The sequence below is a fragment of the Falco rusticolus genome, chromosome 16 (genome assembly GCF_015220075.1).
Source record: "Falco rusticolus isolate bFalRus1 chromosome 16, bFalRus1.pri, whole genome shotgun sequence".
NCBI lineage: Eukaryota > Metazoa > Chordata > Aves > Falconiformes > Falconidae > Falco > Falco rusticolus.
Window position 1 is genome coordinate 4,118,031 of NC_051202.1, and position 24,196 is coordinate 4,142,226.

General features: G+C 44.6%; 2 protein-coding genes across 14 annotated transcripts in view; both read right to left on the reverse strand.

The window, feature by feature from the left end:
• Positions 1-1,078: 1,078 nt before the first annotated feature.
• Positions 1,079-19,923, reverse strand: NFRKB (nuclear factor related to kappaB binding protein). Of its 4 annotated transcripts, none has more exons than XM_037409678.1 (26): positions 19,730-19,923; positions 18,859-19,041; positions 18,204-18,405; positions 17,981-18,108; positions 16,760-16,934; positions 16,481-16,582; positions 15,810-15,883; positions 15,309-15,393; positions 14,699-14,879; positions 14,390-14,498; positions 13,799-13,925; positions 12,844-12,909; positions 11,821-11,900; positions 11,693-11,736; positions 11,183-11,243; positions 10,196-10,370; positions 9,515-9,621; positions 8,915-9,038; positions 8,442-8,521; positions 7,503-7,723; positions 7,127-7,403; positions 6,582-6,800; positions 5,327-6,112; positions 4,484-4,590; positions 3,579-3,714; positions 1,079-2,815 (listed from the first exon to the last, which is right to left on the reverse strand). In XM_037409678.1, the coding sequence occupies exons 2-26, from the start codon at positions 18,991-18,993 to the stop codon at positions 2,690-2,692; spliced, it is 3,927 nt and encodes a 1,308-aa protein (XP_037265575.1). In that variant the 5' UTR covers positions 18,994-19,041; positions 19,730-19,923; the 3' UTR covers positions 1,079-2,689. The 4 variants fall into 4 exon arrangements, with proteins under 4 accessions (XP_037265575.1, XP_037265576.1, XP_037265577.1 ...); XM_037409679.1 differs by having other exon boundaries at positions 18,859-19,256; XM_037409680.1 differs by having other exon boundaries at positions 11,183-11,240; positions 18,859-19,923.
• A 289-nt stretch (positions 19,924-20,212) lies between these two features.
• The window catches only part of PRDM10 (PR/SET domain 10), a 47,242-nt gene continuing 43,258 nt past the window's right edge, over positions 20,213-24,196 (reverse strand). For 9 of the 10 annotated variants that reach the window (XM_037409666.1, XM_037409672.1, XM_037409665.1 and 6 more), the window contains one exon: positions 20,213-23,613. In XM_037409666.1, coding sequence (XP_037265563.1) covers positions 23,377-23,613 — 237 coding nt within the window. In that variant the 3' untranslated portion in view covers positions 20,213-23,376. The remainder of the gene's footprint in view (positions 23,614-24,196) is intronic. The other variant, XM_037409671.1, reaches the window with a different exon arrangement.

A 24,196-nucleotide genomic window follows, 5' to 3' on the forward strand; every position in this document is an offset into this window, starting at 1 on the left:
AGACACATTAGGCTGAAAGCCCCTTTAGTTTCAGGCAAGACAAACAGATGGAAAATGGGTAACGTCAGTATAATACTTTCTGTAGGCCTTCTTCCCCTACGTGCGTGCGCCCCTGCCAGCTTTTACAGCAGTACTCCTCCGGAACAGCTTTCAGCGTCCAGAGCACGAGGACGCAGGAGCAAACACCACCTGGACAGAGTCCAGCTTAAAGGTGTCCTCATCCAGGGCCAGCATATACCAAAAAATTACCTCGAGCCCCTCTCTGCCCTTCAGCCTACTGTGTAGAAGTTAAAGGTTACTTATTAAAACCACGGGCTCTTTACTTGCAGTAGCCCGAGGGTTATTTTTCAACTAGAGTGGAAGCAACTCACCAGACGGGTGGCAGCCGAACTACAGCGTGGGCTGTACTTTGTTCTCAGAAGTGGGGAGCGAGCATATACTACCTAATCGAGCATGCAGCCGCTGGAAGTCAGAAGCCCACACAGCGACTGATGCTTCTTCCCCAAAAATTAGACTTACAAGCAAGGAGAACGGGCCTAAGTGAAGCAGCAACAAATGCAAAAACTGCTCACGTGTTTGCGATCCGTTTAGCAAAGACAGGATGGCAATGACCTGAACAGCAAGACTCTTCAAAGCAGCATCAAGAACCTGAGACACACTAAACTTGTGGGATTAGATGCAGGTTTCTTGTTCTGTTAAACTTAACACTGCCAAAGCCTCCTGCGTCCAGTGACAAATTCACTGAGCTACCTGCAAGAAGATTCAAAGAAATTTAAGGGGCTTCACACTGTAACCAATTTTCAGCACTTGACTGTAGGTGTTGACACCGAAGAACTTTATTAATTACGAACAGAACTAACATAACAGGATTATCTTGACCACTTGTTGAATTTAGAGGCTCTTTCACATAAGCAATACCAGGAAGTTGCTTGCTGTCTCTTTTAACTTCTTATTTTAACTTCACAACTAAAAGGACTTAAGAATGTTTGCCTCCCTCCCAAACCAGAGCCCTTCTGCTGTCTCCTTAGTTGATCGTTAAATGTACAAAAAAGGTACAAAAATTGACAAAGACAGGTGCTCAGAAAACCTTTATCACTCCAAATTCTGTTCCCGAGGCATATAAACACATAATTCAAATGCTTGCTTTGAAATGGTGTATTGGCGTGCCTTGCTTATTCAACACTTGCAGCCAGCCACTTCTTTTGTCACTGACATACCTGATTTCCTCCAACCCACCCCGAAGTAAGCTAGCTATTGTCCAGAAACATCGACACACCCAGCCTGAAGCCCAACAAAACTGCCTGCTCTGCTCAGGTGCAGCGGTTCTGAACAGACACGCAGCTCAGCCAGCGTTGGAAGAGTGCTGAACTTGGTTCTTTAAATAGATTGTATTCAATAACGTGTAACTCGGAGCAAACCACGTTTAAACAAAACAAACCAAAAAACCAAACCCCAACAAAAAAAAATACACAAGAAACCAGGTTAAAAAGAACCATCTTACAAAGAAGATGGACAATCTATTAGCCCTTGGCAAGCTAGACAATCACTGTACACAAAACAAGCTGTACAAAACTGAAAGGAGATGGCAGAGAGATTTGTCAGGCTTTCTGCACTTTTATTCTTCTCCTGGTCCAACACGCCTTCTGATCTTACTCCGATCAAGCTTCCAGGTCATGTCAGAACAGCCACGATTCATCTCCAGTATGTGCAAAATTTGAACAAAATGTACATAGATAAAACTGCAAAGGCAAAAACAAACCTAAAGGCCAGGATCAGGGGTTAAAATATCTCTTCCAAGTCCAAGAGACTACCGTTTGGGTATATTCGAAAGCATATTCCAAGCTTTTAAGACAAGCTATAGTCTTTTCTGATTGATAAAAAGGTTTATTTGTTGAGGAAAACAAAAGTAGGATCCTCCTGGTGAATGCTTTCCTTGCCACTATATTCCCATTTGCCAACAGACTTGTTCAGGCAATGAGTTCTGTGTCTCCTCCACTTCTCGCTCTTCCCCACAGTTACTGGCTTTTCTACAGCAAAAGCCATCTTGACTCTCTCATTCTGCTTTTGACAGAAATCTGACATGGAAGTGGTATCTGTTCAAAAAAGTCTGAGCTCAGAGATAGGGGAGAGGTATTTAAAAAGTCTATAAATAGTACACCGAAGGTGTTAGGGGCCTACTTCCAGGCTATGTTACAAACTCTCCAGTGTCCACACCACCATCCTAAGCCACCTATGTAAAAGGAGTGATAGCTCGCCTCCAGCAAAAGGAGGCATCTGCTTCACGACTTGGAAAAGCCACTGAATTACCCCTTCCAAACGAGATTCCCTGGTTAAGGAAGACTCAAGATCAACTGCTTTGTCTACAACCCAAAATGAACAGAAACGGTATTTGCAAAAAGCCCTTCGGATGGGAAGAGAACAAAGAAAAGGAAGACATTTCTTAAACGATCAATGCCACAGAACTTGGCTTTACATTATCTGGACTGAAACATTTTGTTTTGTAGGTACAGCATCTTTTGCTGTGGAATTTCTACCTAGACATCACAATGCTGATTCCAGACAAGCAAGGTAACAGAATCCAGTCCGGTCCCTAGCCATGACTGTGGTTAGGTAGTCTTGGGTGGTTGGATGGAGGATGGCAACAGATGCAGGGAAGTTCTTAGAAAGCGATCCGTTTTCAAATCAGTGTTCACAGCTGATCTTGGGTCTGTTTTGGAGATGGAGCTGTTGTCACAACCACAGTGGAAACTGCTTTAGTAGAGCCAGACACTGTTCCCTGCTGGAGATGGGAGGCTGGTACTGTTTGAATTCGCACCTGTTTGAAACGGAAAGAAAAAAACTCAACCCATGCCATGAACAACCTGGTGTCACACTGCGCTCACATCGCACTTGGAAGTGCTGGCACATTATCTGCTTCTGCTGGCAACAAAAATTCAGTGACATGAACAAGACAAGCACCGAAACACATCAAGAACAGAATGTGGTCACAAGAAGATCGCTCCATCCACTCTGATCACGTGGGATGGTGGCAAGAGAGTTCAGGATTAGAGAGGAAGACCCTAAAAACTAGTTCGAATTAAAACCTACGTGTCAGCTGCTTTTTCAGAAGAAGGACTTGGATCCATTGGATACTTCACTTCTACAGACTTGTTACTAGCAGCTCTCAATGCAGATTAATTCTCTGGAATTACAGGACACTATGTTTCCAGACAAAGATGGATATGCAAAGAAGCGATGTCATTTCTTCAAGAAACAGTGACCCACAGGAGCCAAAAGTACAAAGCACTACAAAAAGAGCCAAGTGTATAGAAACAATCCTTCAAGCAGGTGGGGACCTTTCCTGACAGGATTTTCAAGTTTACTTTCATAATACTATCGGTGCTTCCAAAGCACTTCAAAACCATAACTGGATGGAGAGAAGGTAAAGGAGATCGTGCACTGCACGCGCTTAATGCAGACAATGCAGCTGCTGAGTACCTGTACCTTTTACAGAACCCCATGTATCGAGTGTAAAGTCCTCATGGAGACCTTAAGTCAAAAAAAATGCAAAAAAATATTAGTATTCTAAGCACCATTACCTGCGTGGCCTGGCCTTGCTGCTGCAGCTGCTGTAGTTGCTGTGCAGTCAGAAAACTCACTGGCTTGTTCCCAGCAATCAGTTTTGTCCCTGCTGGCATCGTCGTCAGGATGATATTTCTACCTAATCCACTGATGCTAAAGAAAGAGAATTGTTGAAAGGTTAGTAAGCAGCACAGCAGGCTAGGTCTTTCAGGCTCACAAATTCTTTTTCAGTTGCTAGGAGATTAAAGTTACCTATCTAATTTACTAATGATTTTAAGTAGTGCAGGTTTTTTCTCCCCAAAAAACTGGCAAACACACAGGTGACAAGTTTATGTTAACATTTATCACTAGGAGAGAGAATTATTTTACCACAGGAATTAAACCCCCTAATTCCGGACTGTGCACATCGCTGGGTCAGTCTGATCAGACCTGAATACTTCTCAAGGAATGCAGAAAATAGCCAAGCACACAGTGTTCTGCCTTGAAATATTAACTAAGGGAGACATTACCAGAATTCATGGAAGAATAAACAAAAAGACTTCAGTATCTGAACGCCAGAGGAATTTCCACCGAGGCAGTTAACGCTTCCCTAGTTTCTTTAGCAGAGTGATGGCTTCAGATTACATATATTTTTAGGTATGTCAGCAGGTTAATTCTTGCTCGAACACACAGAACTAATCTAATAGCTGGTTTCAAGGCAAGGAACATTTCTTCTTTGGTATATTTGCTAGAACCTGCATCTCAGGGCAACTAAACAAAGACTGTATCCTCACTGCCAGACACCATATTCATTCAGTTTCTTGCAGCTAAAGGACCTGCAAGTCTATTCCACCCTCTCCTTGCCAGGTCCCCAGGAACCTACCGAACACAGACCTTCCTCAGCCTATTTCTAAAGCAAAACTACTAGATGCAAAGTACTCACTTAGCTCCGAGGTTGCCCTTGATGATGGGGGCAGTCACCACACTCTTGCCTTTCACTGGCTGGCTGATCACTGACAGAGGCACTGTTATTCGTGCTGGTAGTTTACCCTAGAGAAGTTGAAGAACACATGAGGAGCCGCAGGGAGTTCAGCAGAGAAACTGCTTGACAACATGCAATTACCACTCAGCTTGCCTTTAAGGAGTCCTGGGAGTAGAAACCAACAGCAACTTTGCTGATGAAATCTGTGCTCCGTTTCAGGCTCATTAAAATTCACCTCCATCGAGCTCACTTCACAGCTGCCTGAGCCCTGAAAACCCGCATCACCTTCGCACCACACTGTTTCTGTGGGAAGGGTCACTGTATCCATCCACAATTTTTCCCCTTAGAAAACTACTGTAATGTCAATTGGCTTGTGCAACTTTCACGATACAGCCTATGGTGCCTGCAGGTTTGGGCATTAAATTTGCATTAAATGGAGAATTGGTAAAAAAGTTAATACAAGCAATGAGCACTTCTAATTCCAACACCACTCCAAGGGAAATTATTTCAGAGGTGTGGGGCAAGACGCTGAGCTGCAAGAGGTAGGACTTTAGACAAGCAAAGTTTATTTTATTCACTCGCAAGGGGAGGTACGGGAAGACATAAGTAACTGTTTTCCAGTCCTTCAGCATTTCGCTACAATTCCAACACCATGATGAAATTAGTTGCAGACCCACATTCTATTCTACAGCACTTAATTTGAGCCTTTGTAGGTGTAAAGAGACGTTTTCAGTCATAAACCATCAGTGTATTTCAGTGTTCCCTTTTCTCACCCACCTCCAGAAAAAGCTTAGCATTACTTACTGCCTGGGATGTAGATACTACTGTGGTGCTGACGGGTACCTGCCGCACAGCAGTGGCTCCTGTGCCTATAGTTATGGGAGTCCCAGCAGCTCCCGAGGCCACAGCAACTGCTTTCGACACTGTGGCACTCATGGTTGGTAAAGAGACAGCTGAGGTATGGACTGTGCCGGGCACGCTCACTGCTGAGGAAGAGGGCACTTGCTTAGCATGAGTAGCTACAGTAATAGTCTGCCCAGCTTTGGGCGGCATCACCCCCAGCCCCTGCACGATTCTGATAGTAGCAGCCGGCTTGGCCTCAGTGGATGCCACCGTTGTTATGGCTTTGCTCTTCTGATCCGCCACAGTCATGCCCAGAGCAGGCATCAGTCGGAAAGCAGAGCTTGTCGGCTCTGCAGTCTTTAAGTCAGGAGTCACTTTAACCACCGTGCTTCCAGCTGGGCTAGAAGAAGCAGAAGTGGCTGTGCTGGTCTTGGCTGGAGAATCAGCAGTCTGGACTGGATTGGATGTCACGTGCAAAGTTGCAGAGATGCCTTTCCCACTAGCGCTGCTTCCCGCAGCTGCTGTGAAGAGGTCCTGAGTCAGTTTGACAGTAGTGACTTGAGATTTGGCTAGGGTGGCCATCATGTCCGGGGTGATACGCAGCACAGTCTGTCCCTTCGCATCTGTGGTGATAGAGGACGGGGGCAGGCGCAACACATCCTTTCCTTGGATCCGAAAATTGGTCGCTGTGAGTGGGATGCCGCTTCCGGGCTGGGTCTTCATGCCAAGTTGCCCTGTAATAGCCACCTGCAAGAGATCAGAGGAACAGCTGTATCAAACCAGGACACAGGCTGAGGCACAAAGCAGAAATTCCCTGCAGGATGATGTTTTCTCCCATTGGAATTGAAGCGGAATGACGCTAGCACTCAGTACGCTACTGAAAATGGTTCTGGTTGCGTATCAGATGGCATTCCCAAACCCACATAAAACACAAAATACTGTGGAGCTGGTTTCCTTCCCAAACAAGATGAACAAGATCAACATCTGAAGATGGTTAAAGAACCCACACTAACACGTATTTTACCTGTACGGGAAAGTAGGGCTCAAATGCACCAAACCAGCAACTGTCTGAATCTCCATGGTCTAACAATTCGTACAGCGTTACAGCTCACGACAGTTTTCACTGTCTTTTCACATCTGCCTATCACGCCTGTCACAACAAACAGGAAACGACTGGGTTGTGGAGCCCAGTTCCTCCTCTCTCCCTTTCTCTCACCTGCTTGATGATGTTCTGGCCAGCGACATTCTGGATGACAGTGGTAGAGGAGGTGCTTGTAGCAGAACTGCCCGGAGAGCTGGTTACTGGCTTTACAGCAGGACTGGGCGCTGCAGACAGCCCTGTCACAGTGATGCCTGTCTGTCCTGCCACGGAGCTTCCTGGTCTTTGCACCTGCACTGGGCTGGTCTGAGCTTTCACCGGCAGAGTCATCACAGCCTACAGCAAGACACGGAGGCAGCCCATGAGCAGGCTAACACAATACTAACAGTCCGCTAATTACTCTGTATTGTGCCTTAGCATGCAAGTTCTGTGGACTTTTTACTGTAATGCACAATTTAATGGCGCAACATAAAAATAGCCAACGGGGTGAAAAAAGAGGCACTGAACAGTATTGTTTATGCAGAACTGCTTCTGTGTTCTTGCTCGGCAGTTACTGCATGCTCCAAGCCAGCAAATGATCCCTGTGCACCATACCAAAACACTACAAGAAATCAGATTCTAAGTCAGAGCTACCCCCGCCATTTCCATGCAGCAAAACTCACCTGAGGAAGCACTTTGGTTTGCGTGGCTGTAGCAGGAACGCGGATTTGAGGCACTGACGTAGGTTGCTGCTGCTGGGTTACCACCGGGGCTTGCTGAGACACAGCGGGGAGGCTGGACTGGGCAGTGACCACCCGCACCTGTGGCAGTCCTGAGGAGGTGGTGTGACTTACCACCCGGGTGGGAGGTGGCTGTGGCCCAGGCTGTGTCTGCGAGCTCTGGGCTGTGGAAAGCAACGTCCCGAGCTGTGGCATGGTAGGGGATGATACCAGAAGAACGCTATGGAACAGATAATGCCGGCCGGTCAGCAAAGATGTAGGAAATGACCAAGAAAGAACCAGTAACATTCACAAGCGATGTACGAGACAGGAGTAGTACCTTTGGCTGGGTTTTGCTGGCTCTGACACAGCACTAGATACACTCTTGTTAACCACAGAGACTGGTGGGGGTGAAATAGGCGTTGCTGGTAATGCCGGTGCAGTTGGTGTCACAGGAGTCACGGGAGTTGGTGGCATGCTGGAGTCACTAAGGCTCAGCTGACTGGGCTCTGATGTGCTGCTGGGGAGTGCTTTCACAGAACTCTCCTTGCTACTAGACTTCTGCAAAGAAAACATGTCAAGCATAGAATCATAGACTCAAAGGTCTTCACAAAAACTGTGTCAGATTGCTGCGCTCTAGAGACTGGGCTGACCACTTCAAGGTGACTTCTGTAGGGTTATGAACATCATCCCGGTGCTAAATCCTGAAGTCACAGGTGACTGACCGTCTGCCTTCCTAACTGCAGCCACAAGTAGGCTGGTGTGTTTGGCTGCTCCTGTTCTCAGGGAAAACTGCATCTCAGCTGTGACAAACATTCATAACATGCAGATTTCCACCTTGGCTCATCTGCCAACAGCAACTACTTTAGAGATACTTGGTATCAATGACACCACCACAAAAAAGACATCCAAACCCTGACAGCTTCAGCACAGCAAGGGGGAGAGCAGAGGACGTGTTCCACACACTCCGGTACAGATCAACCTCAAAACTAGATCTGAAAGACCGTCCTGTGATAGAGGGCACAAATGAATTCCATTGACCTTTCTGCTGAGGTTGACAAGGGGTCACAGTGGAAGCTGGCAGGAGCAAAATTTCCCTCTTTCCTCTTCATTTGGTGCTAGGAGCGACACTGACATTCATATACATAACGAATCGATAACTCAAATACGTGGTAATTTTCATCAGCTACTATGGATGCAGAATCTATGGATTAAATTAACACCGTATCTCCTTCCCCATCCCAAAACATCCAGCGCAAACCTGTGCAAATAAATTTACCATTTTAGGTGGAGGTTTTGGCTTCTGCTGAAGAGCTTTCTTAGCCTTTGCTGCAGCAGCTTGAGCCTGGTGAATCCGTTCTGCAAATACAAATTAACGATTAGACCTCCTGAACGCAAGCAAACTAATTTAAGAAAGAGGCCAATTCAGAACTGTACGTTCATCTTCAGACAAGAAATCAAACACACGTAGTCATGTAATAGCGCAAAGAAAAATATCAGGTAAGATTAGCCAAAAAGGCTGAAAACAAGGCACGTAAGAAGCTGCATGGGATGCTGTTTTTCAAACAAATACTTCAAACTGACACACTACTCTGCAAGACTGGATTTAAGCGCTGATGGGCTAACATTAGCAAAGTGACTAGAAAAAAATCTAGACTGACAAATTAACGTTCACTATCCAGGTGGGCTGAAGCAGCTCAGGAGATGTATAAACATTTTTCAACTCTTAAGATATCAACAAGCCAGGCTTACCAAACTCTTCCTCAGTCCTGTCCCGGTGCAGGTAGATCCACAACTTGCGTCCAATATCGTATTTCACGCAGGGATCTTTCTCATAATGTAATCGATCCAGAGCACCACTAACAACAGTGTTAACCTGAAAGTTCAGGATTCACAAAATTACAAGGTGTCCCTGGCTGGGCTAGCCAGAAGTCACAAATAGAAAAATAATCCTATTTGGCATACAAGTGGAGTAAGCTGCTAGCAATCTTAATTTGAGAAAGGACTGACTGAGAGCAGATGCTGCCACGCAGGATGCCGTTTGCCACCTTGGATTAAACAAAGCTTCCGCCAAAGCTGAAAGCTCTGAAAATTGACTGTGCTTCTTAATCTCAAATGTGAGCAGCTATATGATACAGTGCTAATTCTGTAGCTTTTCTAGCTGTTTTCTCATCATCCAGAGTTCAGTGCCAGTTTGCTGCAGCTCACCAGAGCAGTACATAGCTCCCTTTTGCTAATCAAAGCGGCACAAGAATTACTGAGCCTTAGCCACATTGAATACTGGCCCTGGTCTGTGCGGTGTATTTTTAGGAGAATCTGTCTGTCTGAGGCCAGACATGACATCCAACTTACTTGAGCACTGGTGACATCCGGAGCTAGGAACTGGGAATCTTTAAGCAGCTCACAGATTTCAGCACGAGTTCCTTCTCCATTAGGAAGGCGAGCTGCAGCATCACGCACTGAAATAAAAAATCAGAGCTGTAGCTAAGCAGCTGCATTCAAGTACTTCAGCTGATACACTTTGGTATTGCTCTCTTATTCCCCCTTGCAGAGTCCCTACTTGCTCACCAAAACCTAGACCCCATGATCCCTCAGAGATGCGAGCAAAGATTATAAAGGACCATTTTAAAGCATAGCAACCACGCTGGCATTGTGCTAGGAGTGATGAACTCAGGGAACAGCACTGAACCCCAGAATGACTTTGCAACGCCCAACTTCACAACAGTGTACTGAAAACACCACTCTTTGTTTTCCAGTCATCTGAGCCTTGGCTTCAGCCAGCCCCACGGACTCTCCTCTCTATTTCCCATTTTCTCTCAGATCAACAGCAAGACACTGATGCTTTCTCTTCTCCTTATTCCTGCTCCCAGCACTTCATCAACTCTATTCCATACAGTTTATTTCTCCTTTGCTTATGTCATGCCCCAGTCTGCCCACCTTTTCCCTTTATGATGTAGATTCCTAAAGCCATTGTTCAGGGAGTCAGAGGAGTCTTTTTCTTTTTTACCAAAATTTTTTTGGCCATCACCTTACCAAGGGACAAGATGGTGACATATGCTGGCCTGTCTGAGCGCAGGAGAGAATGCTCTCGGGCTTTGTTTAATGAAGTTTCCTTGTCAAACACCCCCTTCACAGGACCAACAACTGACTCAAAGCCATGCATACGGAAAGTGAAAGCTTTGTGGGGCTGGCTGTAACGGTAACGTTCCTGTATTTGGAAACAAGAGGACTGAATTTAGCAGGAAACACATACAGCGAAGTCTTAAAAGTTACAATTATACTCTTAATATAAGTTATTATCATTCTCTCAAAAAGAAAGTTTTTTTAAATTAAAGGCTCAAATACTGCTGTATGAACTTAATTTTAACAAACTACTTCAAGCAGAACATAAAGCACCACCTAACCAAAGTGTGCAGGTGTAATACATTAGGCTCATTGTCAAGCAGCTGCACAGACCAGAGAGGTGCCAGACACAGGTCTTCTGCCCCACACACACCCCTGCCCCCAGCAACAAGGTCTTTCTTCCTCCTCTCATCTGGCAAGAGAGAAATTTCCAAAATTTAACCTAAATATTCCACCATGCACACAGCACACGTAGCCAGGGAGAACCGTCATCACCTGTTAACACACATACTTAGATCTACTACACACAAGATAACTATGTCTATGGGTGCACTCACTGCCCCTTATCTTCTGCTTGTACTCATACATGCCCGAAAAATATAGACAATTCATCCTCATATGCTGGAGGATGGCACATGAGACAGAAAGGTTGGCACTACCAATTTCAATTAATTTTGCCCAATACTGATTGGAAATACAGGTGTTTTTGAAGTAAGCAGCGAGGCTATATCATTAGCAAGTTTTATGGAAGGCCAAGATACTGACCTCAAGGCAGAAGAAGCACTAATTCCTCACATTAACTAAGTTTGTGTAGAGTATAAAACTGCCATCTCATACAAATTCTCTTGGTTTAGCAGCCAGCTGTTTCAACACGTGCATTTAAAATTCTCTTCTTACCTGTTCCTGAAACACGCGTTTCTCCTCTCCAGTGCTAGGTCGGACTACGTAGTCAGTCCTTCTGAAACAAAGGTCACCATCAGTTCTGAGCAACAGCAAGCCCACAACAGTCCCAAAGAACATCCCAAAGGATTAGTCACCTCATCATTTCTGCAAACTCTTCTGAACAAATTCTGAAAGCATTTATGATAATATAACGAAGTCTTGCAGAGATCTTAAAATATGCTCTATGCACTACCTGAAGGTAAGCAAGGACTGTAAATAATCTTGTCATCAGGACATGTTAGATTACAGGTTTGCTCTGATAAATACATGCAAATTTGGAGAGTATCAGTTGACTTTGTGAAGTCTAGTTACTGCATTTATAAAATCAGACTATCACGTTGCCTCTTGTCCCACAATGTAAAATCTTTTTAAGCAACAAGCCGTTCAGATGCAGAGGCACAAAGGCCAGACCTTCGCAGCTTTAGCGCACACTGTAAAACCTTTCAAGCAGTATTACACACTTACACTCTAGGAACTGGTGTTGTGGCATCCAAGCTGTCTTCATTTTCCTACCAAAAAACAGAGAAATGTCAGTGTTGGATATAACTCAGTCAGGTTTTGTTCTGCTGGAAGGTGATTTTTTTCTGACTCACTTTGAAGAAAGTCTGGTCTTTGGTCTCCAACCAGAGCTGAAACAGTGCTGCCAATTCCTTCTCATGATCTTGATAAGTACCTAGTCAAAGAAATCAGGAAAAATATGAAATAGAAGTCCTTTATTTGTCATGAAGCCAGTTGCCTGTACTTCCCATCCACCTCCTATTCCCTTCCCCCCTCTATGAATCACCAGTCACAAGGCATCTTCCACACTTCACAGATGCACAGATTTCAATACTTTAACACATCCAGGCTTAGGAAAGTGCTAAAACCTATAGTTATCCTCCTCTGTTGTACAAAGAAGGGTGCAAGATACTGTCTGAGACACAGCCACCTGATACTCGCAGATGGTTCTCAAAGTAATCCCAGTCACCAAGTCCATGAGCAAACACGTGCCTACATAACCTCCACCAAAAACTGTGAAAGGCACCAGAGGAATAGCTTCCTGACTCCAAATCTCTGCCAGTTTAAGCCTGCAAATACGATCACTAGAATCACTACAGTTAAGAACGCAAAGTTCTGCCTAGTAGCTAAATACATAAACACAAGATATATGTAACTTAGGCAGTATGAGTGTGGGCACATAGATTATCAGCTTGCCTTTTGGTTCCCGCTTTTAAAAATAAGAATAGCATCAGTTTGTTCCACAGAGAAGCTTAATTCATTTATAACTGTAATAATTAATAATTATTCTGTGTAATTTGAAGGTATGCTCTACAGAAGGGACAGATCTGGAGGGTGACATAGACACAGTCAGGTCAGCAAAGTAAACAAATACAGCCCAGTGCCTTCGCTCACTTCTGCTGCTGCTCAGTCTTCTGCTGCTGTTACTAATGTCTTGTGAAAACCTCAAATCCAGAACACATCTTTGTTCAGACAAAAGAAAAGAGAAGGCCTAACCAATGAATTAACAGCTCTGTCTGTCCTTCCCTCTGGGCTGCAGCAAGCTGAAAAGCAAAGTCCTGGAGAAAACAATGAACCTTTGCTGTAGTAGACATCGTAGAAGAGCACAAGATACTCACCCAGCAATTTCCACTGCTGAGTTTTTTCCTTGAATTCAACAAAAGGTGAGAAGCCAGAAGGAACATCTACAACAAAAAAAGGGCATGTCAGAGACATCATACAGCCATCCAACACCCCAAATCCTACTGTCGTAATGCAAGCTGTTGCGTTAAGACTCATAATGACAGATAAAGCGTTTTAAGTAATTATGCAAGTGCCTCTCTAAATTTGTATTTGCCCAAAGGGAAGGTAAGCACCTCAGAGTAACGGTGCAAGCACAAGAAAAGAACAGAACAGGATAATGAGTCCATTGTCCACAGATGAGATCCTGTTCATGCTGTGAGGCACCAGCAACTGTTCCCAGGCTCACAGGAAGCAAACTCAGGATTTAGAGTATTCACCGGCATTACGGAGAATAGGAAGTACGATGCTGCAAAGGCCAGTACAACCTACACTGTCTCACCCTTTAACACCTCCCACTAAGCAAAAGAGAACCACAGAATAATTTACTTTGAAAGGAACGTCTGACGCTTAGCTGGTCCAAGCCCCAGGTCAAAGCTGGACCAACTTCATGCCTCCGGTTGATTGCTCAGGGCATCGTCTTGGGTTTATTTACTCATTATCTCCAAAGACATCCACAATGTCTTTACACCAGGAAGAGACCAATTTCTCCCTGCTTCAAACACCCTGCCTGAAGCGCATGATCTGAACAGGAGAAACTGTCTGTCCAGAGGCTGCTTCACACGTATTTTGACATATTCAGGTATCAAGCTGTGTCTTATCTACTATCCACATGCAAAACAAGTCTACCACAATCAAGAAATATAAGCCATAAAGCCTATCATAGAAACGTTGTCAACAATACAATGACTTATTGTAGTGATGAATTAAAAGTTGATTTGAGCTATAATGTAAAGCAGCACTGATTAGAACTGAGGTACAAGCATCACGAGTATTTTTAACAGCTGTTCTCACCTCTGCTGTCACCTGTCAAGTACTGCAAGGCGGGTAAAACCAGTTCAGACCAGTTAGGGGAAAAGGAGAACCAGTTATTTAGTGCGCTGGCAGGAGAAGATTGCCAATCTAGAACTTTATCTTCAAGCTGAAGAGGAAAAATAAATATTCTGTTAAAGAGCTCACACTTTAAACTACGGCTGTTTTTACAGAAAACAAAATGGATAAACATATCCAGGGGACAAAAAGTTTTTTATATATGTAAAAAATCCACCTGACTTTTTCAAGTAACCATAACATGGTATTTCAGGCAACAGATGCCAGAATGGGGAATAAACTTCCCCACCATCTCTGCCCTTAATATACAGAATATATCTAACCAGGATCTAAAGAATGGGTATGGAAAGACTTACAGATTCAACTGACTAAAATTTATGAAACATGTTAAAAACAGATTGTGGTATGCAGTCCCAAAGGGCTTAATTTCTTTAACACGTAACCTCGTATTAATACAATTTACAGCAGGACAACACTATCACATAGCTGTAAAACCCTCTAACCCCCTATTTTTGTTTAGTGTCAAGATTCCTAGGTAAGCAGGTGATTCCTTACCACAGAGAGAGTAGCAGGTCCTTCCAGAAACAGGATCTCCAGAAGAAGGAAAAAGAAGCTAGAAGATATTTCATTTATTCCAAGGCATGGCTTCATCTCTTCAAGAGGTCTTCAAATGAAAGAGAACACAAGCAGAATAAATACCCCGAGTACATATTTGCCTTCATATAGAGAGACGAACACCACATAATTCACAAATCCCAAGCTGCACAAAACCAAGCATGCAAAAAGTCCCACAAAAACCTGAGGTGCAACATCTGTTGCTCTCTCCATCTGTGCAAGGTGTTCGGGGCCCTCTGAAGCACTTACTCCTCTTTGACAGATGACAGAGGGATGGGGGAAGGATCCTGAGACATTGGTGGGATTCCATCTGCATTGCTAAGAGAGTCAGCCAAATCTTCCACCTCAGACTTAATAATCTTCAGCTTTTTTTTCTTCTTATCTTCCTTTTCCTTCACCTTTTTCTTGAGGGTCGCAAGGTCAAATAAGGCTTTAGATATGACAAAAGGGAAGAAGAATAATTAGAAAGCTTCTAATCGTATTTCAGTAAGAGTCATGAACTAACTATATATTTAAACATGTACTCAGAAGCATACGTGGTACGCACTCATTCACACATCATTCGTTCCATCTTCCCAGTCATTTCCACAAATCTTTTTATTTTCATATATGAAATCAGAAAGGCAAAGGTAACTGCTCAGAGCAGAGATATCAATTAACTTTCAGCAATTAGTTGGAAGCACCTTCAGCAGAAACTGAAGCAACTGAAATGGAACAACTCACAACCCCAGAGCAGTCAGCCACCTATGTGAAGAGCAAAAGGACATGACAATCTATGGAGACCCCCTCCCTTCTTAGCTCTTCACACACACGCAGAGGATACCCTATATTCATGTGGCACCACCTCCAAGCCACTGACCTGCTAAGGAGCCTTTCCTGCCAGCATTTACTCGAGTCATAATGTCCTCAAGAGTCAGGTCTGTTGTAACTAGATCAGGGTGGTCCTACGCAGGGCAGCGGGATAGGAATTAAAATTGGAAAAGGACAAAGTGTTAAGATAGCAACAAGGGTACAGGAGACCACCCAAGTAGTGAAATGCCTCAAACTTATCAGGGATCAGCCGATAAAGTTATTTACTGCAGTAACAGTTGGGAAGTATTCTAACTCTGTAATCCAAAATTTTGTCTCTCATCAAAATCACTCTAATTACAATATCCTTCTAAACAGGTAAGAATAAACAGGAGTGGCATATATACGGTGACAATCAAATACAGTTACGATAAAGGGCTGAAGGGTGGCTGCACACAAAAAAAGTAGCAATCACTTTGTCACCCAGAGGTAGCTTGAACATTAAGGCTAACAGATAAAAGACTAATACACAAGATGTAGTCCCACCCGCCTAGACTTCTTGGTATCTTACAGGTTGACGTTTTCGTTTCTCATGGTGCTTCTTCAACATCATCTTCAAATCATTTTCCCCAAGTTCTATCTTGTCTGCAATGAAAAAACATTCAGAGGTTACTGGCACAGTTTTCCACTATTGTCACCCTCCAAACTTCTTGGAATGCCATTTTCCACCCACTCCGACTTTCAACAATCCCCAAATTTCAATAATCAAATTTCCCTTATTTGAATTTAATTTTTTTCATCAACCAATTTATTTCAGTACTTTCTGCCTTGGGTCATCAGATTTCACTGCTGATGAAAGTATGGAAGTGAAAAGAAGTGAGAACCAGCTGTGCTGCACAAAGGGTTTGCAGATGTGATTACAGTACCCTTAGGAGGGATTCCCTCAGCACGTACCCCACAATATTTCAAACTGGACTATGGTAATGCTTCAACCATTAAAGGCAAAATATAACAGAGAAATCAGTAGTATTACACAAACTGTAGACCCTTGTGTTAAAATGCTAGCTTTCCAAGAGAAAAAAAATTAAATAAACCAGGAGAAGAGCCAACCATTCTGGAGACTGCAAAATCGAAGTGTTACAAGAGCTCCCATCCAACAACAGATTTTCAAACCGATTTCTTGCAGGTTCTCAAAGTACTTCTCACCTCTAAATCCCTATCGACCCCTAGTTTGGTTCTCACCTGCTGTTTTCATGTCCAAGGTTGACAACGTGGGGATCACTCTCAAGGGAACTGGTGGACTTGGGCAACGTGCCGGAGAACTTGGAGGCCAGGAGCTTAGATCTGAAAGCAACACACACATTTATTTCTGCAAGACCTAGCACCAGTCTACGTAATTATATTACCCCGTGTTCATTTGATCACAGCCAATAAAACTGGAGTCCAGTTTCCATTCGTTTGTCAAAGACACTGTCCTTCTCCATTCACGTCTCAAGTCTTTCATCCAGCCTAGGGCATTACCTTCTTCATCAGATGACAAGGTAGTATCTCCACACTCCTCTTTCACTTCCCTCAGAATTTTCAAGTAGCGCCGATGTGCCCGTCTGTCTCGCTCTTCTGTGTCATATGTTGGTGAGACGTGCTTTCTCCTCAGGTTCATATCAGGGCCTCCTTTCCTAGCTAAATCCAGCAAGTACTGGAAGATGAGATACATGTGACATTAGCTGTCTCAGCTACAGCACTATAAGCTAGAACAGATAGGCTCAACTCATGTATTTTCAGCAAGTTTAATACGTGGAGGTGGTGCTGTAAGCACCTTGGTTCTTTGTAAGGCAAGCCCTTAAAAGTACTGGTATCTGCCACGGACAAGATGTCAAAAGCAGTATTTCAGACCACCATTTAAAGGAGGCAAAAAAGCAAGGTGAGATTTCTGTGGCTTCATGTGCACACATAGTAATACCTCACTGTTATTTTATGTGGACTGTTCAGAAGAACCTAACCACTGGTCTGAGATGCACTTGTGCAGTTTCCATGCTAAATACATACCGCAGACATAAAATGCTGTCTCATTTGAAGAAAATGTTTTACCCCCTAGGGCTATGGAGGAAATAACTTCCATATTTGTCTTCCCTTATCACCATATGTGGGGCGTTTTATAAAGACAGACTTTCATCTTCATCCATACATCCCATATGTTTCAACATCTAAGCTCAATGGCACGATAAGTGAGTATTTACAACGAACACATTTCAGTTGGCAGCAATTAGCTGACAACAGTATCCACAGAGAAAGACTTCATGAGGGATTTACAGGCATCAGAAGCAGAGTTTTGTATCTATGCCATATCAGTCCCCAGTGAAGCCGGGGAATTCACACAGCTATGTATTTAGCAACCTTACTTGGTTCAGAATGGCAGAAACAGTACAAAATGAAGGCAGAATGACTTGTTAACAGGACAGTAAGGTGTAAAGGGGCAAATGCAGGAAACAGGGGACAAGGTGGGCATGGAAAACAGACACTTTACACAAGTGAGAGCTATGAGTCTCAAAACCTGAAATTTGCAAACAGTGTTTCTAGTGTTCTCGTACTATAAGGGCTGCTACAAAACCAGAAACACAGCACTCATTAAAGGAAAGACCTCCAAGAACTGCAAACGCACAAATACCAAGACACTCTGTTGTAAAGACAACCTATTCACTAGAGAACACAAGAAAGTGATGGCTGCGCCCCGAAGACACTCACATTGCGGGAAGCGAGGATCTGCTTGAGCAGACGGTAGAAGTACTGCTGCTGAGAGCTCAGGTAGCGTTTGTACTGGGACTTAAGACAGAGCTGCCGGTATTTCACAACTTCAGGATTAAAGTGTCCGTCTGTAAGAGAGAGGCATAAACCACTCGAGTCTTCATCAAGTCCTAACTGAGAACTTAACCCTGAAAAAAGACCGAAGTTTATTACACTCACTGACCCCGGAAGAGCTTCTGGGCGATGTGCAGTGGATTTCCAAAACGGAAGTTTTCGCCGCTGAACAATGCAGAGATGAGTTTGTTCTGATGCTCTCGGTTGTTTTCGGGAAATTGAGGCAGGAATTTTTTTAGGTGGTCTTGCTGCGCATCTGTCAGGACCTCCTGCCACGTAGACAAGCTGACAACTTCAAAGAAGATCTCAGGCTAAAGAAAGCAAAAAACAATAGCGAAGAAAATGCATCCATGTCCCTGACAATTTTCTAGCCCTTAAGGCTTTCTGTGGTTAAACAACACGAGTCACAAAATAACACAAGTCACTAAACAGTGTCTCACCAAATGCAGAAAACAACAGAGTGTAGCAAATGTGAGGAAATTAACAATACTGCTAGCAACAAGAAAATAGATTCAAAACTGGTAACAAGCAAACCCTTCTTAGGCAGTTTTAAAACAAGAGACACTGTTATCTAAAAAAGAACCTAACAGGATGGTTTTAAAAGGTGTTTCCCCGAGATTAATCAAAGCCCTTTATGAGGCCTTCCCCAGGACAGTCAGAAACATTTCCCCACTTTTCAGTCTGCTCTGCGAGCCCCGCAAAGGGAGTTAAATGCACTGTTTATCGAAACTCTGAAAACATAAAAGTATCTTAGCGTGACTCACGTCCTCCAGAAGGTCCTCAGGCAGACTGACCCTGGTGGTCCCCAGCATGCAGTCCTCCATGATGCGGGTACCATTTCCTTCCCCGCAAGGTCCCAGCTCCAGGGGGTCCGTGAGCATGTGATCCAGAGAATCCATCCTTCACCCTCTCCCGCTCCTCAATCACAGCAGTAAACCCCTCAACAACTGAAAACCATAGAATGGCTTGGGTTGGAAGGGACCTTAAAGTTCACCTAGCTGCAAGCCCCCTGCCATGGGCAGGGACACCTTCCACTACAGCAGGTTGCTCAAAAAAAAAAAAAAAAAAAAAAATCCCAAACCCAAGAACATCCCCAGCTGCAGAATAACTGAGCTGGTGCGTCTGACGAAGCGCTTCTTTCAATGCCAGCTTCAGAATCAGGCTATGAGATATGGAAGTTATCACAGCGTTAATTTACAATTGCAACAGGAATTGTGCCAACGGAGGAATGCTTTCCAGACAGGGTGCACCATGTCCCGGCACAAACTGGGAAAAACTGGGAAGCACAGGTGACCCACGCTGCTTCCCACCCGCAGGACACGATGTCAGGAGAGCTACAGACCGTGGGAAAACTACACGGGAAGCCTGGAAGATGTTTTAACCTGCCAAACCGAGTGGCAGGTGCAGGCCAGGGCTCCTCAAAGGCTGAAGTTCAGGGCCGAGGGCCTCGCTCCCCTGGGGCAGCACCCTCAGCAGCTGTGCGGGGCTAGGCTGGCAGGAAAACGCACATTTCACACGGAATAGATTAACGGGGGGGGTGGGGGGGTGGGTGTCGGGATAAATAATAACCAACCCAAAAAAATAAAAGCCGGGCCGGACAGTAGGAAACCAGAGAAAAAACCCCTCAGGTCATACCCGCTCCGCTGTCGCGCCGAGGAGACGGCCCCCCGCGACCCTGCGGAGCGCTGGAGGCCCAGTGACGGCTGGGCGGGCGGGCAGCCCCCCCCAGAGACACGGGGAGCCCCCGGGCCGCTCCCCACAGCCCCAGCAGCGACGCTCGGGCCGGGGGGCGCCGGCCCCACACGCGGGCCGCACCGGAAGGCGGAAGGAGGCGGCTGGGCCGCGCCTGCGCGCTGCGTCCCCCCGCCGCTTTACCCCCCCGCCGCGCTGCCTCCGCCTGCCGCGCCTGCGCACTGCACCGCCCCCCGCCGCCAGCCCTCCGGGTCGCGACACGGCCCGTCGCGACAGCGTTTGTTATCCGAACCGCTCATCACGTATGGACCGAAAGGCCGATTTCACTCACCAACCCCCGTGGCCCCAACTGAACAGACGGGTCAGCGTTTGTTTTGTTTTTGTTGGTTTGTTTTTTTTTTTTTTTAAAAAAGATTTATTAATTTCGGAGTGGTTCGGGGTTTTTTGTGGCTTTTTTTTTTTTTTTTTTTTTAAACACCTGCCAGGCTGCACGAGACTATGGACACGATAACAGTCACCAAATGTACAATAAACATACACAGTTAAATAAGAGAAGGGGCAGAGCAAAACAGCCCAAGCAGTCAGAGGTGCAAATTCCAAGTGTAGCTGATAGTTGTTTTGTTTTGATTTCCCCCCGCCTTTTTTTTGTCTAGGAAAACAGAGAATCTGATCCAAAACACTGCCAAGGAACAGCATTAGGCTGCCAAGGAGCCTGTAGCGGTGCCAGTCTTCCAGCACAATCCAGCCCTTGCAGGTGGCAACTCCAGAGTTAAGCTCCTGTGGGACGTCACTCGAGATAGATCTTTGCTTTGCTCCAGTTTAAAAAAAAAAAATAAATCCTATACCTTCTGCACTGCAGAAACTGGAAGAAAAATTCATGCAAACTGTTGTCCGTTTTCTTTTTTGTCACCTTGCTAAAACCAGGCCCCTGCCATCCGTGCAATCACCGTCACTCCTTTGGAAGGAAAAGTCAAGCTACTTCCATTTCCAGGGATGATGCTTTCCCAGCCGTCAAACCCTTAACGCAGGTGCCAGGCCGATGGCCCGAGCATACTGCTGTTGCTGTGGAACAGAGTAGAAACGTTGATAAAAAAAGATTTGAATGCAAAGGGGCTGTTTTAAAATTTTCTGGAACACCTTGTAGTTTTCAGGTTTAAATAACTGGCATGGTTACCCTCATTCTATGATCCTTTCCAAAGGTGAACGGAGCAAAATTTTTTTTTAAACCCCACATCTGCAATATTGTTAAGGGGAACAAGCGTTACGTTCATCTGTGAGGATTATAGACCTTTTAAGACTTTAAAATTGCTCCTGCAGGGCAGCATCCGCCTGGATTACCTCATTTCCAGGTCTATTTTCCTACTACTACTACCATTTTCGACTCATCAATAAATCATTTAGCAGCCTGAAGCCAGCCAAAACAAAAATCTCCCTTCTCCCACACCAACAAGATTGCGACGTCCAACATCCTAATTCAAAACTCCTCAGCAACACTACTTCCAATGGATGAGTGGGAACTGCAGTCGCTCACCCCTGCCGCTGAAGCCAACAGGCTCCCAAATCCACTGAATTTAAAGACACTCATCACTGCACTTGGCTAAATGGGAGTTCTGGTCCTCATTAACTTCACCAACCTCATTAATGCCCCACACACAGTGGTACAGCCAGAGAAGCAAAATCCCAGGAACAAATGAACCCATATTTTGGCAAGTCACTTCAAAGCTACCTCAAAACAGTTCTGAGCTGGCCAGTATTTTCCATCTGATTTATCTCATCATGCACAGGCACTACTTCCACACCGTATTAGCAGATATGTTAATTACCCAAGCAGTACCAGCTACAAGGCTTTGCCTGCAAGGAACCAGACCTCATCTTGTCCCATCTGAGTGTGAAGTTCCCTCATGACTAAGAGGTTTAACTCCGTAAGGCCTGATACCGCAACCTCTAAACACCTGTAGTGCTTACTTACAGGGGTAATCTGCTCCTAAATCTGCGGGAGTACTTGTGCCGGAGTCCCGCGTTCACACTCTGTGCAGCACAAGAGAAAAAGAATAAAGAAAACACCCCAAACCTCTCTCTGTCTCAAGGGTCATTAAGAGAAAACATCCTTCTTTGCCTTTGTTTTATAAATAAACGTGTTCTATTACGCACAGACATTCTGGGGTGACTTCTCCGGCAGCAAGTGGGGGTTTAGATGTACACAGGATATCCCAGCAGGAGTCAGTAGAGTTGTGGTCATATTCTTGCAAATACCAAAACATGTTAAATAACCAACCAACCAGACCTGTTAAGGAGGATTATGTAAGAAAAACCCAAATTACACTGCCTTAAAAGATAAAACCCCCTCTTTCCCTTTCTCCTGGTCCCTAAACCTAACGTGAATTCTGTACACAGACCAGGTCTACCAAAGCAGGCAGCCCTCACAGATGGCTGTGTCCCATGAACAGTGGTCCACTAGCATGTTTCTTGTATGTTTCCTGAATCCAGGGCTGGTCACTTTACGGAACTGTCCGAGGGAGTTACAATGCATTGTTAACAAGGTTATTTGGAAAAAATCAAAAGTAATCAACTCTCCATCATCCAGTCTTTGAGGGGAAAAATACATCCACTATGAGGTGGCAATGGAGATAACTACCCTGCCTCTTCAGAGGTGTGCTCCTGTGCCTTCATTTTCTCCCAGCACAACTACCTCTAGGTCACAGCAGAATCTGCGATGCAGGCTAAGCCGAGCCTTTTCCATCTACAGGCAAAAAGGCAATTTTCCCTGCAAATACTGGAGGAGAAAAAGAGATAATAGTGGCTCCATACTACCCTTATGTGCTGCTATGATTTCAATCTGTTTGTTCCAAACAACACGTGTTTAAGACTGCACTTTTTCTTTTTCTTTCTGGAATTGCTTGCTAAAGTAGGGCAGGGCAGACAGCATGTAAACAGTTCTCGAGGGCTGGAAAAATAATAATTTAATGGACTGCTTCGGCACATCTTCACAGCTTCATCGTTATATCCATCCTCACACATGTACGCAAGGAGCCACCGCTTTGCTGCTGCTGCTCTTGTTCTCCAGGCAGTCTGCTCGCACTGAGCTGGTATATTCCCTTTCACCTTGGCTGCTGAAACAAAGACACAGGAAGCAGTTCTGCCGTATTCCGGCAATTTACATGATTTCCTCCTGTTTAACGGCTCCTATTAAAAATATACATACACCATAACCTGCCAGTTAGCCTTCAGTTAGGCAAGCTTTTTCCCATAAAATTGAAATAAGTAGTTGTTTACTGGAGACACTTCCAAAAAGGAAAAATAAGGGTCAGCAGACATGCCAAAAATAAAGTCCAGAGCAAGCAGAGGTTTCACTTCTCCTCTTGTCTTTTTTGTTACAAGCTGCAAAAAATAGCATCCCAGAAGGATTCTGAGGGTACTCCTTCACGGTCGCTGGGGACTTAAACCCTCTTTAAAGCATTAACAAGAGCTCCAAGATTTTAGTTGAAGTTAAGTGAGCGTATACTTCAAAACATATTGAGCCCCAGGACACCCATATATCTGGGCTTTCAGGGGAGGTGACAAGTACAAGCAAGTGACACCGCAAGGCTTCTTCATTCATGTTCTGCGGAGAAAGTTCTTGGTTTAGTGATGTGCACTTCGCTGCTGCCGTTCCCGTTGGTGGTTGTAGTGATGATGTACTGGGTGGTTTGCTGCTGACCGCTTGTTTGCGGCTCCAGGCTATCCGTGTGGGCCGGTGGCTGGGAAACACCGACCTGTACCTCGCTGGAGAGCGAAGAGTTCTGTTTGACATCCAGATCAGGCTGACCTTCAGATATCACATAGTGAGTCTGCGCAGGGAATATAAAAAAAAAGGTAATAATAGTTGCATCTTCTGTAACTTTTCTGCTCTAATATTCTGTTGCTGTGCTGGAAGACATTCTGGTAGGAACAAGGAACTTTGAAATCAAGTTGTATTTCACTTAAATGTATTTGAGAGCAACATGACCCTTGTCCTTTGTTTCCAAGTACGCTGGACTACTTTGCATTTGGTTAATTTATGAATGGTTAGAAATAGTTACATAAGTAAGCCATCACTACAAATTAAAATAGCAATTTTTAATACAACTATTCGCAAAGTTTTTTCTATTTTCCATGTGTTCTAGCAGAAGCTGCGTTTCCAGTGTCCAATACCAACACAGTACAGTGGCCTGCCTTCTCGTGCCAGCTTGCTTACAAAGTCAAATAGCAGTAACTCTTCCTATTTAGTAATCCTACAGATAAAAGCAAGCTATCAAAATGTTTCCAGAAGCTGTTCTGAAATTTGGTGTAATGGGCACAGCTTAGTCATAAGTATTTTTGAGACTAATCGGTACCACTACATCATACTTTGTCCTACAAATGTGATTAAGCAAACGCTTTTAAACTTCAAGG

Bases quoted from the DNA above. Each gene is read 5' to 3' on its own strand.
- NFRKB (XM_037409678.1), bottom strand. From the start codon at position 18,993: ATGGATTCTCTGGATCACATGCTCACGGACCCCCTGGAGCTGGGACCT. The intron at 14,880-15,308 runs GTCAGTGGCTTG...TCATATCTAAAG, and splicing joins CAGGAAAGGCTCCTTAGCAG to CCTTATTTGACCTTGCGACC. The intron at 11,737-11,820 runs GTGAGTCAGAAA...GTTTTTTGGTAG, and splicing joins AAGACCAGACTTTCTTCAAA to GAAAATGAAGACAGCTTGGA.